This window comes from Syngnathoides biaculeatus, chromosome 23 (genome assembly GCF_019802595.1).
Source record: "Syngnathoides biaculeatus isolate LvHL_M chromosome 23, ASM1980259v1, whole genome shotgun sequence".
Taxonomy (NCBI): Eukaryota; Metazoa; Chordata; class Actinopteri; order Syngnathiformes; family Syngnathidae; genus Syngnathoides; species Syngnathoides biaculeatus.
Genome location: NC_084662.1, coordinates 6,224,410 through 6,234,282, shown reverse-complemented (window position 1 = coordinate 6,234,282; position 9,873 = coordinate 6,224,410). Strand labels below are relative to the sequence as shown.

The following is a 9,873-nucleotide window of genomic DNA, read 5'->3' as shown; positions in this document are numbered from 1 at the left end:
TAGACCTCGAACTGGTTGCCAGCCAATCACAGAGTCTATTAAAAAAAAACAATCCGCATTCAGACTTGTGCATGGTTTGGGAATCCCAGGAGAAAACCCAAAATCGGGGATTCTAACTCGGCCCCTTCCCAGTTGAAATCCCAAAATAAGACGTAGCTCAATAATATTGCGCGGCAATTCTGCTCCGACTCCACCAAATACGGCAGGCGCGCCCGCTTTGACCCCGCCCACTCGAGTCCTAAAACGACGGCTGGCAGGTGAGACAAAATTGCTTAGAAAAAGGAAAGCGTAAATTTTTGTGAAAGCGCAACAAGGCGTAAAAGTGTAATATTAACGACGACACCAAACGAGAAAAATATCAACAGGAAGTTACAATATCGAGCAAGTACGCTGGGAGACTTGAGAATGTCTCGTATTTTGGACGCTGTACAGTGGGAAACTTTTTTTGTCCAAAGGGTTGTATTAAAATGTCTAAAAATGAGAATTTGTTTTCGTCAACTCAGCCACTGTCCATCGTTTGCTACAATTTCATCCACCAAAAAGGAAAAGATTATGTTTCTACTTTTTTTGCAGCAGCAGAACTTCCTCAACAAAAATGAGAAATAAAAAGGCCTCTTACCCAAAAAGATTTTTCTCGTTTTAACGCTTGAATCCATGAAAGGGAGACGACGGCGAGAAGGCAACGTGACCAAACGAGGCCGGCAGAAGTGAACGTCAGCAGCTCTCTTTTGGTTTATTATCGCGTGCATCAACAAAACGGCCCCGATGGTGACGGTCGACGCGACGAGCCGAGCCGACATTCGGCACCTCATCTTCAGCTTCATCTTCAGCTCAAAAGCTGCGCTGCCATCTTCTCCTTTTGTTCACTGCTCAAAACGTCCGCCGGCGAATAAACGCAAAAAGAGCCGCTTGCGCTGCTTTCATCTCCAGAAAAAAGTTGGGCATGAATTGAGGGGGCAGGAACGGCCTTTCGCTTTCTTTTGTTTACTTTGTTGGGACTAAAAAGACAAAAGTCCTCATCAAACATTTTGGGCTGTGTTAAACATTGATAGAAATGTTTTGTGAACGGAAAGGAAACAAAGAAAACGGGCTCATCGTTCATTTGCATGTGACTGAACACAAAGACGCGTTTTTGCAGATTAGAGCACATTTGAAGATGGACCTCCAAGCCTCCGCATTTTGGATTTCTACCGCCCCAGCGCCGCCAATTAGCATCATCTCAGCAACGCTAATGGAATCTTGAGTGGCGCCAAAAGGAAGCTGAGGTTGGGGGGGGGGGGCGGGGGGGCGCCATATTCTCATGCTAATGTCATATTCCGCTTCTTTTTCTGCCCAACTTAATGAATTCTGCGCTTTTGCTAGCGCTGACATTTTTCGTAGGTGCTGGCACAGAAACAAAGACGTGCAACATTAGGACCCCCCCCCCCCCCACCCCCGCCGCCCCGCCATTATTAAAGTAAACACAAACACTGGAGGGGCGTTGACGCGCAGCTGCACGCACTCAACGGCCGCGTTTGGACAGAACCGAACAAACGACGCTCAAGACTTTGTCCCAGAACCGTCTGATCACGCGGGCCTTCTCAAGAGCCAGGCGGCCCACGTTTGCTTTGAAGACTCCGTTCAGACGACAATTTGGCACCAGATAAAATGCGGCCGCCCAAATGATGCCCAAAACGAGGGTGGGCAACCCGGGCCCGCGAGAGCATCCGTGGAAGCGGGCGACTTAACTCAACTTAGTCACTTCAAAAAAGATAGTGAAGATAAATATGAAGACAAAGATTAGGCGATGTTTACAGGAACGGGATGAACGCATGTCGCACTACTTAGTAAGGAGTACAGTTGTTTTGTCATGTCTGCTTGATTTTCTGGCATTTTTCCACAAATCTTCCACGTTAAAATGTTGACATTGCGCTGCGAACGTGACCGTTGTTTGCTAGCTCGCGAGGGGCTAGCTTCAAGTTCAACTGCTGAAAATCTCTCGTCGGGAAAATTAATAAATGATTTTTTTTAACCCCCCAAAAATAGAAACAAATTTTAACCGACCCACCTGCTCGTTTAGAGGCCGGCCAGTGAACCGCAAGGCAACAGATGTACGCCGACGAGCAAAGTTCCTGCTGACATTCCGCTGAAAACACAAAACAATGATACAGAAATGAGAAGGTTAGTGTGTCGTTGGATAAAGGGAGGTAAAGAAAGCGACGGGCCTTTGCCGTGGCGATCTTAAGCTCCGCCCCCTTAGCCAAGTTGTTCTCCTGCACCGATGATAATTCAATCCAACTCAGAGAAGATCCTTCTCCCTCACTTACCTTGGAACATTTGTTGCTCTCGTCCACATTGAGTTGTCCGTGCGCTCCTCCGCGAGCTGCCTTAACCCATCGTAGACGCTTGGTCGGCTGCGTTTTATTAGGCTTTGGAAAATGAATCAGGCGGGCAGGCCCCCTTGTAAGCTAGCCGGACAATTGCGCGTTCCCCAAGCGCATCGGAGGACCGTTTCCTTCATGACGGACTTTTCCAAGCACACGCTACTGACAACCGGCATTGGTTGTGGGACAATACGGCCAGAGGGGCGTGTCAAAAGACCCACGGCCATTTGATTGGCTATTATTGCACGAGTGATTGACAGGTCGGAAAGGTCCGTTTGGTCACACCCCTTGAAATTGAGAATTGGAGGAGGAGGAGCCCATCCACCCTCCAAGTCTTCATCGCAGCTGCCCTCCGTCCTCCTGGGGTCTTCCTCAATGCGGCAGCTGCACATCGGGTAGGATCTTTACACGTTCATGAAGATAACTTTTGTTTTCGCAAGGGTGTCCCTGCATCACATCACTGATGTCGGAGACCACATAGGTGGAAGCTGTTAAGATCACAACCATCGAATTGGTATGCAAAAGTCCAATTTGGGGGGATAAAAAAAACAAAAAAAAAAAAGAACTTTTTGTCTGACTTCAGGTCCAATCTGTACAACTGACTTTTGACCCAGCGGTGCTAAACCAGCGGAAAATCTGAGCATGCATCGCCGCCGCACCCCCACGGAGGAACCTTTTCAACGCGGTCCCGCTCGGGCAAACTCACGGGAAGCCTTCGGGAGGGAAAGCGGCGACACCGAGCAAACGTTACCGGAGAGGCTTCAGCGACGTAGCGCCGAACCTCAGCCGTCGCCCGCCGCCGGACGGAGCGGCCACGGAGCCAAGCGGGCCCGGGTGGAGAACGTCACCGGGGCCGTGAGCGGCCGGCACGGCCGGGAGCCGACACGGGACCCGCTCCGAAGACCCGAGGACTGCCGGAACCTCTCCCGACGACAACCGACGCGGAACCGCTCGGCGGACGCGACTCCGAGGGATGCCGACTCCTGCGGCGGCCCCGGTGGCAGACAGCCGAAAAGAAAGATGACAAATTTTGCACTGGAGCGCCACAAACTAATGGCAGAGGTTTTGAAGCACCAACTATCCAGAGCTGTGAGTAAGAGCGTCGATTCCATTTTCAAAAGCATGTCGCTGACGCAGACGTCTCAAAGAGAGACCGCAGAGTCTTTTCTAAACACTGAGGCGCAGGGCCTCGACGTTCAAACTGAGGCCCTCGCTCTGGTGGTGCAAAGCCCTCGCGTGGAAGAATTTCACCACACCGGCTCAGAAGATTCCCAACGCCGACAAGACCGGGAATCTGACGGGAGCCGGAAATCCGTCCGCCGCGACACGCGACGAGGACCCGCAGACTCTGAATCCAGGCCGGCCGAAGAGGACGCGGCGCGCCAGCCGGGCAAAGTCCGATCGCAGGTCCGGTCCGGATGGCCGAGCGGCCCGTCGGCTCCCGTAACCGCCGTGGATCCGACGCTTTTGGAAGGTCGTTGCTTCCCGCGGGTCCAGATCCAGTCGAGCGGCCTTCTCAAGAGTCATCTTTACATCCTGAACGTATCCTTTCGCCTTGGCTTTGCCTGAAAATGGCCGAGGGTGTGATTCTGCCACATTTTAAACTCGCTAGCCCTCAGCGCCCGCCGTCACGTCACTTGGAGGGAACGTAGACGCTTCTCCAAACAAGAGGCAACGCGTGCTTGCTTCAAGCCGTTCCTCGGTCGCTCCCACTTGAACTTTCCTGTAAAACTGGCAAACAAAACAAAGAGAAACGTATCTTCAAAGACAAAAAGTCGACGACCAAACAATACAAAGGTTTGCTAGCCTCATGGTAACATATGATTAAAAATGAAATTAGCATCCATGTCACAACATAACAGCGAAACATTCAGCAGAAAATATTACTCACTGGCATGTAGTTTTTCCTGTCCGAAGGACGCCAGGTTTGGGAGCGTCTTTGCTTCTTCTTCTTCTTGCGGTTAATTACTTCTTCCAGTCGAGCGCAGTGTTGCCCGGCAACTTGCTGTAGTGCACAAGTCCAAATCGGGACTACCGAAAAGAAAAACTGAGCAATTGCGCTCCTTAACGGCGGACGTTTAGGAGGGCCTGACCACCAACCATCTGAAAAAAGCCAAGCTGATGTTCTTCTACACGCGCTACCCAAGCTCGCCGGTCCTGAAGATGTGTTTCCGAGACGTGCAGGTGAGGCGGCGAACGGAAGAAAAGGAGGCGGAACAATTCTTTCGGGGGTTCCCCCCCCCCCCCCTTTTATTGACGCGGACTCGGTTTGCGGGGTGAACTTTTTACGATGGCACTTACCTTCAATTCAACCCCCCACCAGTTCACACGCTGCATCGCCTCCCAGCTCATCAAGTGGTTCAGTAACTTCCGGGAGTTCTACTACATCCAGATAGAGAAGTTTGCACGCCACGCCGTCGCGGCCCACCCGGGGGCGCTGTCTGTGGGGAGAGAGTCGCAACTTTTCAGAGCGCTCAACGTGCACTACAACAAAAGCGGCGACTTCCAGGTGAGGTCGACGCCGTCCCGGGAAGTTCCTTTCGCCGTACACACACACACACACACAAAAATTGCACTACAGTAGTATGAAGACATGTTCACGATATTCTAAAGCGGCACGTAAAATTGCACATCAGCCACGGTTTGGGAAAACATTTGTACTGTGGCGCCTCCAGACGCGAGCCGAATTTGTTCCGCCGCCACGCTCGTAACTCAAGGCACTCGTATCTCAAACCGTCTCCGCCCACCGAAATGAACGCGAATGTCATTCACGCCGTTTTGTTTTCAAAGGGGGCGTCGATCCGAAAGGTACCAACCGGGTTGCGGGAGGGGGCAAATTTGTAAACCGGGTGGTCTGGAGTCCGATGAAAATTTGTATACCGGGGAGGGAGGGGGGCTGAAACATTCCACGCGGATCCCAGGTGGAAAGAATTAAACTGTGCATGACTTGTCCACTGGGGGCAGCATACCACAGCAATGCAGACAAAGAAAGAAGAGTTTCACAACTACTGTGAGGCAGTAAATTGCCCTTTTGTCACAGAGGACAAAGAATATATCCCTGAGAATCCTGCTACACCTCCCTGGGTGCTGCCGTTATCCGTTTTGTACTCAAAGCGACGTGCGCAATCGGCTGTTCTCGAGCCGACGTTCTGGACTGTCATCAGCCTGCGACCCGCCTTGGGCACTTGTTGCAAAGTCACACAAGAATCAAGACTTGATTTTAACCTTTGAAAATTGGGAAAACACAAAGAATTGACGCCAGAAGTTTACATACAATTTCATTGTTTTTGTGTGACTGTCTGAAGTCAAGTGAGACAAAAGCTCTCCTGTTTCAGGTCAGTCCGGATCACAAAAATCATTTCATTTCGTTAATTGTGATAATGAGAAAGAGAATTTTTTCATTCTTTTCTAGGAGGCCCAACGTATGGACTAGTAGATTTTCCTTTCAACTGCATGACTCAGGTCATAGGTTTTGGTTCTGAACTGCTAGAACTCAGTCAGGTTTGTGGGTCACCTTGGTCTCACGCGCCTTTTCAAACTTCCCATGAGATTCAGATCCACTCCAAGACTTGAACTTTGTCATCCTCGAGCCGCTTTTCAACCATTTTGCCAGTATGCTTCGGGTCTTGGTCCATTTGGAAGAGGATTTGCGCCAAGGTCATGCAGTTCAAAGGAAAAGCTACAAGTCCAAACGAAGGAAATGGATGCCAAGTTTTGACCTCAAAGAAAATCATCAGAAATTCTCCCGTATCATCATCATCATCATCTCGTTGCTATTTAACGAAATGGAATCGTTTGGTGATCCTGACTGACCCGAAACAGGAGAAGTTTTCTCTCATTTGACTTCAGTCAGACAAAAAAGGAAAAGTGCATTTTTGCACAGTGTACGTAAACTTCTTTTTTTTTTGGTAATTTTTTTTATAAATATACAGTATCCAACAGGTTCGCGGTTCCGCTAAGGCGCATTGTACTGCAGTCAGAGGCTGAGCTGCACTGTTGTTGCTTACAGTGTCAACTTGTGGCTGGAAAACAACCAAGTAACATTTCTTGGGACTTTTTTTTTTTTTTTTTGGGGTAGGGGGGGGGATGTAGGAAAACAAACAAAAAAAAAAAACCCCAATAGGAATATAAGTCAGGTCCCCCCCTCCCCCCCCCAGCTTTCTGCAAATCCTGAGCCCAAATGGGTCCGCCACCCACCAGTTGAAAATCACCTGACAAGATGGCGCCAACACAAAGCCGAAAAGGCTCACAAATAGTTGAGGTTATCACAATATTGGCAATAAAATGAGAATAGGCCAAATTATTCCATGCAACGTTACATCATTTTCTTATTTTGGAAAAAACACGACTTTTTGCGTGGAAATATTTGGAACGCCCGGCGGCCACCTATCAAGCGAGTCCTTCGGGAGGCTCACCCGACGGTGCCATCGTGGGCGGCGCCGTTCACGGGCAGTTTGCCCACTGAGCGTCGAAAGCTCGGATGCTAGCTTTCGTCATGTAGCCGCGGCCGCTAAATTGACAACAGAGTAGCCGCCGCGCCCCCCCTTGCCCCGCCGTCACCATGGTAACAAAGCCAGACTTGGCGTTTACTCGTCAAGGAGCCCCCGCCCCCCAAAAAACGAGCGATCTCAACCACCCTGTGACAGGTGCATGGTTAAATGTGCTTTAATTTGGTTTTGACAGAAAAATGTCAGTCATCTGGAAACTTCTCAATCGTGAAGAAAAAAAAATGTAATTGATGCCTCATATACAAGTTGCTGAGCAAATAAGAAATACACAGAACATCATTTAACATAATCGCTCTTTACAAAAAAGGTTGACTTTTTCCAATATGAACGCAAGATCAAGTCTACACATTTGTTTTTTGCAAAATTACAACATGAAAACTAGATCAATCATTTCAAGGAGACTACACTGGAACAATATTTTGAGGAGGGAGAGTAAAAAAATAATGCCATTGGAAAAGTGCACACACCCGCCAGGCCGGCACCGAGCAGTGTTGCGTTTGTGCCAAATTACGGCCCAGAGGCGGCGACTCTGTTGAATCGCAGAGTTTCGGCCATCTTGCACGGTTTTTTTTCCCCATTGGAAACTGAGGCTTGGATCCCCTCGCCACAGTCCAGACAACCCAAGATTGTGGCTAAAAGCCGCCAATCAACTTTGGAGAGACGTCCAATTCTTGGTCATATTTTTCTCCACTTGATGACGACTTTGTTGACTTTGCGCCGCGGGATCATTAATCCCGTAAAAGTTGTGGTTCTCTTCTCCTGACCGATACTTTTCAACTCCGATGCCGTGGAAGGCTTTTTCGGTTTTGCGGACCTGGACTTGACCTCGTAGGATGTGGCGATAAAAATGGCAGAAGAACAGCTGAACTTTGTTTCGGCTTAATGAGAGGCAATTGAAATGAGCGCAGTCGTCTGCTGTCTCCCAACGAACACGAGTCGGAATGTGACCACAAGCAGGCACAAACGCTCCGATTTATATTCCGTGACTTGACTTGTACGTTATTTTGATTTGATGTCGCTGCTACGTTCAATCGCGCCAGAGATCATCAGAGTGCTGTGCGCGCCTATGACACCAAAATCATCTCATCTGCTTATTTTATTATTTTTTTTTTTTTTTAAAGTACCCTCTCAAAAGGAGAACCTCACCCCCGAACGGTAAAGATTTGAAATCACATCGGTGGAAAAGTTTTGAAGCGACTCAGCGCGATAAACACTTACAGCGTGAGCAAGGCGTCTACGTTAAGAGTTTGACTCCACTTTTCAGTTCCTTCCCCGTTCAAGCCGAGCTACGGCGTAGTCCGTGTGGCAAACGTTTATTTTCTGGTCCCGAACAAGCGACAAGACTCGTTTTAGTTTTTGCCGTCGGAGGCACTTGTTCCACACTTGATGATCCTGAAATCAGACGCAGGATCGACTTTAGGAATACGACGAGACAAATGTTCAAAGGAGGGTATGATTGGCTCATCGTTTCGACGTCAAGGGAAAAGATGGAAGTCCAACGTCGTTATTGAATATGCGGCTGCTTTAGAATACCTAGAACGTGACCTAGAAAGCGAGATCTCTTGTCAAAGAAGGCTGAAGCAATTCTTTTTCCACTTTTCAAAACAGGTCCCCAATGGCTTCCTCCAAGTGGCCGAGATGACACTGCGCCAATTCTACGCTGCCATTTCCACGGGCAGGGACCGAAATCCGTCTTGGAAGAAGGCCATCTACAAGGTGATCTGTAAGATGGACGCCGACGTTCCAGCGCATTTCAAGACTTTTGGATGAGGACCGACTGGCGCAAGACGCGGGCTTCTTTTTGCCTTTGTCAGTCGGCGCTTTCAATTGGGAACACCAAGAAGTAACTGCAATACTGGAACATTTGGGTGGCTCAAAACATGCCTCAAAAGCTGCAATCCCCAAAACTTCCAGCGGACTGGGAAGAAAACTGTAGTTTTGTACAATACGCCGTCGACAGATTTGGGTCCTGAATGAAGCAAAATGTGCTTCATTCAATTACATTTTTAGTTCCGCGGAACAACATCCCAAGACGTTGACTCGACTCAACCAAAACAAAAGGAAGACCCAAAGTCAGCGCTTGTTGAACATTTAATGACACTTGTCAAAATGGCCATCGGAGAAATTTTCTTCATCGGTCTGAGTTCATACTTCCGCATGCTTTTATCAAAATCTGCCACAGTCTTCCCAATCTAAAGGTCGTCACAAATATCTTGGCAGAAAGTCTTCATCATCTTTGGAACAATGGAAGAAACCCCGCCAAGTGACGACGTTGTCGGTTGGGCTTCGCCGAGATTCTCTTGCGCTTCTTTCGAATAGATTTCAAAAGGCAATAAAAGCATCCCGACAATTGCTGAAGAAAGAAAAATTGGGCAATTCGCATGTTGGAAACGGGCTTTCCAGCAGTGTCAAATTTATTGGAAGGGTTCGTTGTTACAAGAGTGGAATCTACAAAAACCAAAAAGCAGAAGCCTCGAGTACATTTTCTCCTTCATACTCACCAGGATCCTTGGATTCCACACGTTTCCGCTTCTGTTCTGGTCTTTTGGTCCCGACAGACGATCCTCGGCTTGACTTCAGAGTGACGTTCCGACAAAAACGACGAGACGCAAGAAAGAACATCCCAACAAGTTCCTCGGGGACGGAAATGATTTCCTCCTCATAAAAAGCGTCCGGGCGACGGGGAGACTTCGCTTTTCCGACTCCCGTGTACAACCTCACTGTTCAAGCGTGAAGACGACGGGCGTGCCCTAGAATAACACGCCACGTTAAAGAAAGTCACCAGCATCATTAGCGCGTGGAAGGGGGGGGGGGGGGGAGAACAAAAAAAAAAAAAAAACATTCATTCAACGTTTAGGACAGACCGGCACAAGTTTAAGATGACATTCGACGGACTTCGATCGCCCTTGGATAAAAGTTTGGAATTTTATCAAGCAGCTAAAGGGTCACTTTTGGGACAACGCAAAGTGCCAACAAATACAAATTCATTCTCGGGATCACTT

General features: G+C 48.7%; 1 protein-coding gene across 1 annotated transcript; it reads left to right on the top strand.

The window, feature by feature from the left end:
- Positions 1-4,653: 4,653 nt before the first annotated feature.
- Positions 4,654-9,620, top strand: LOC133496852 (prospero homeobox protein 2-like). Its single transcript, XM_061812888.1, has 2 exons — positions 4,654-4,872; positions 8,480-9,620. Exons 1-2 carry the CDS (start codon positions 4,654-4,656, stop codon positions 8,639-8,641), a joined length of 381 nt encoding a protein of 126 aa, XP_061668872.1. The 3' UTR covers positions 8,642-9,620.
- Positions 9,621-9,873: the final 253 nt, after the last annotated feature.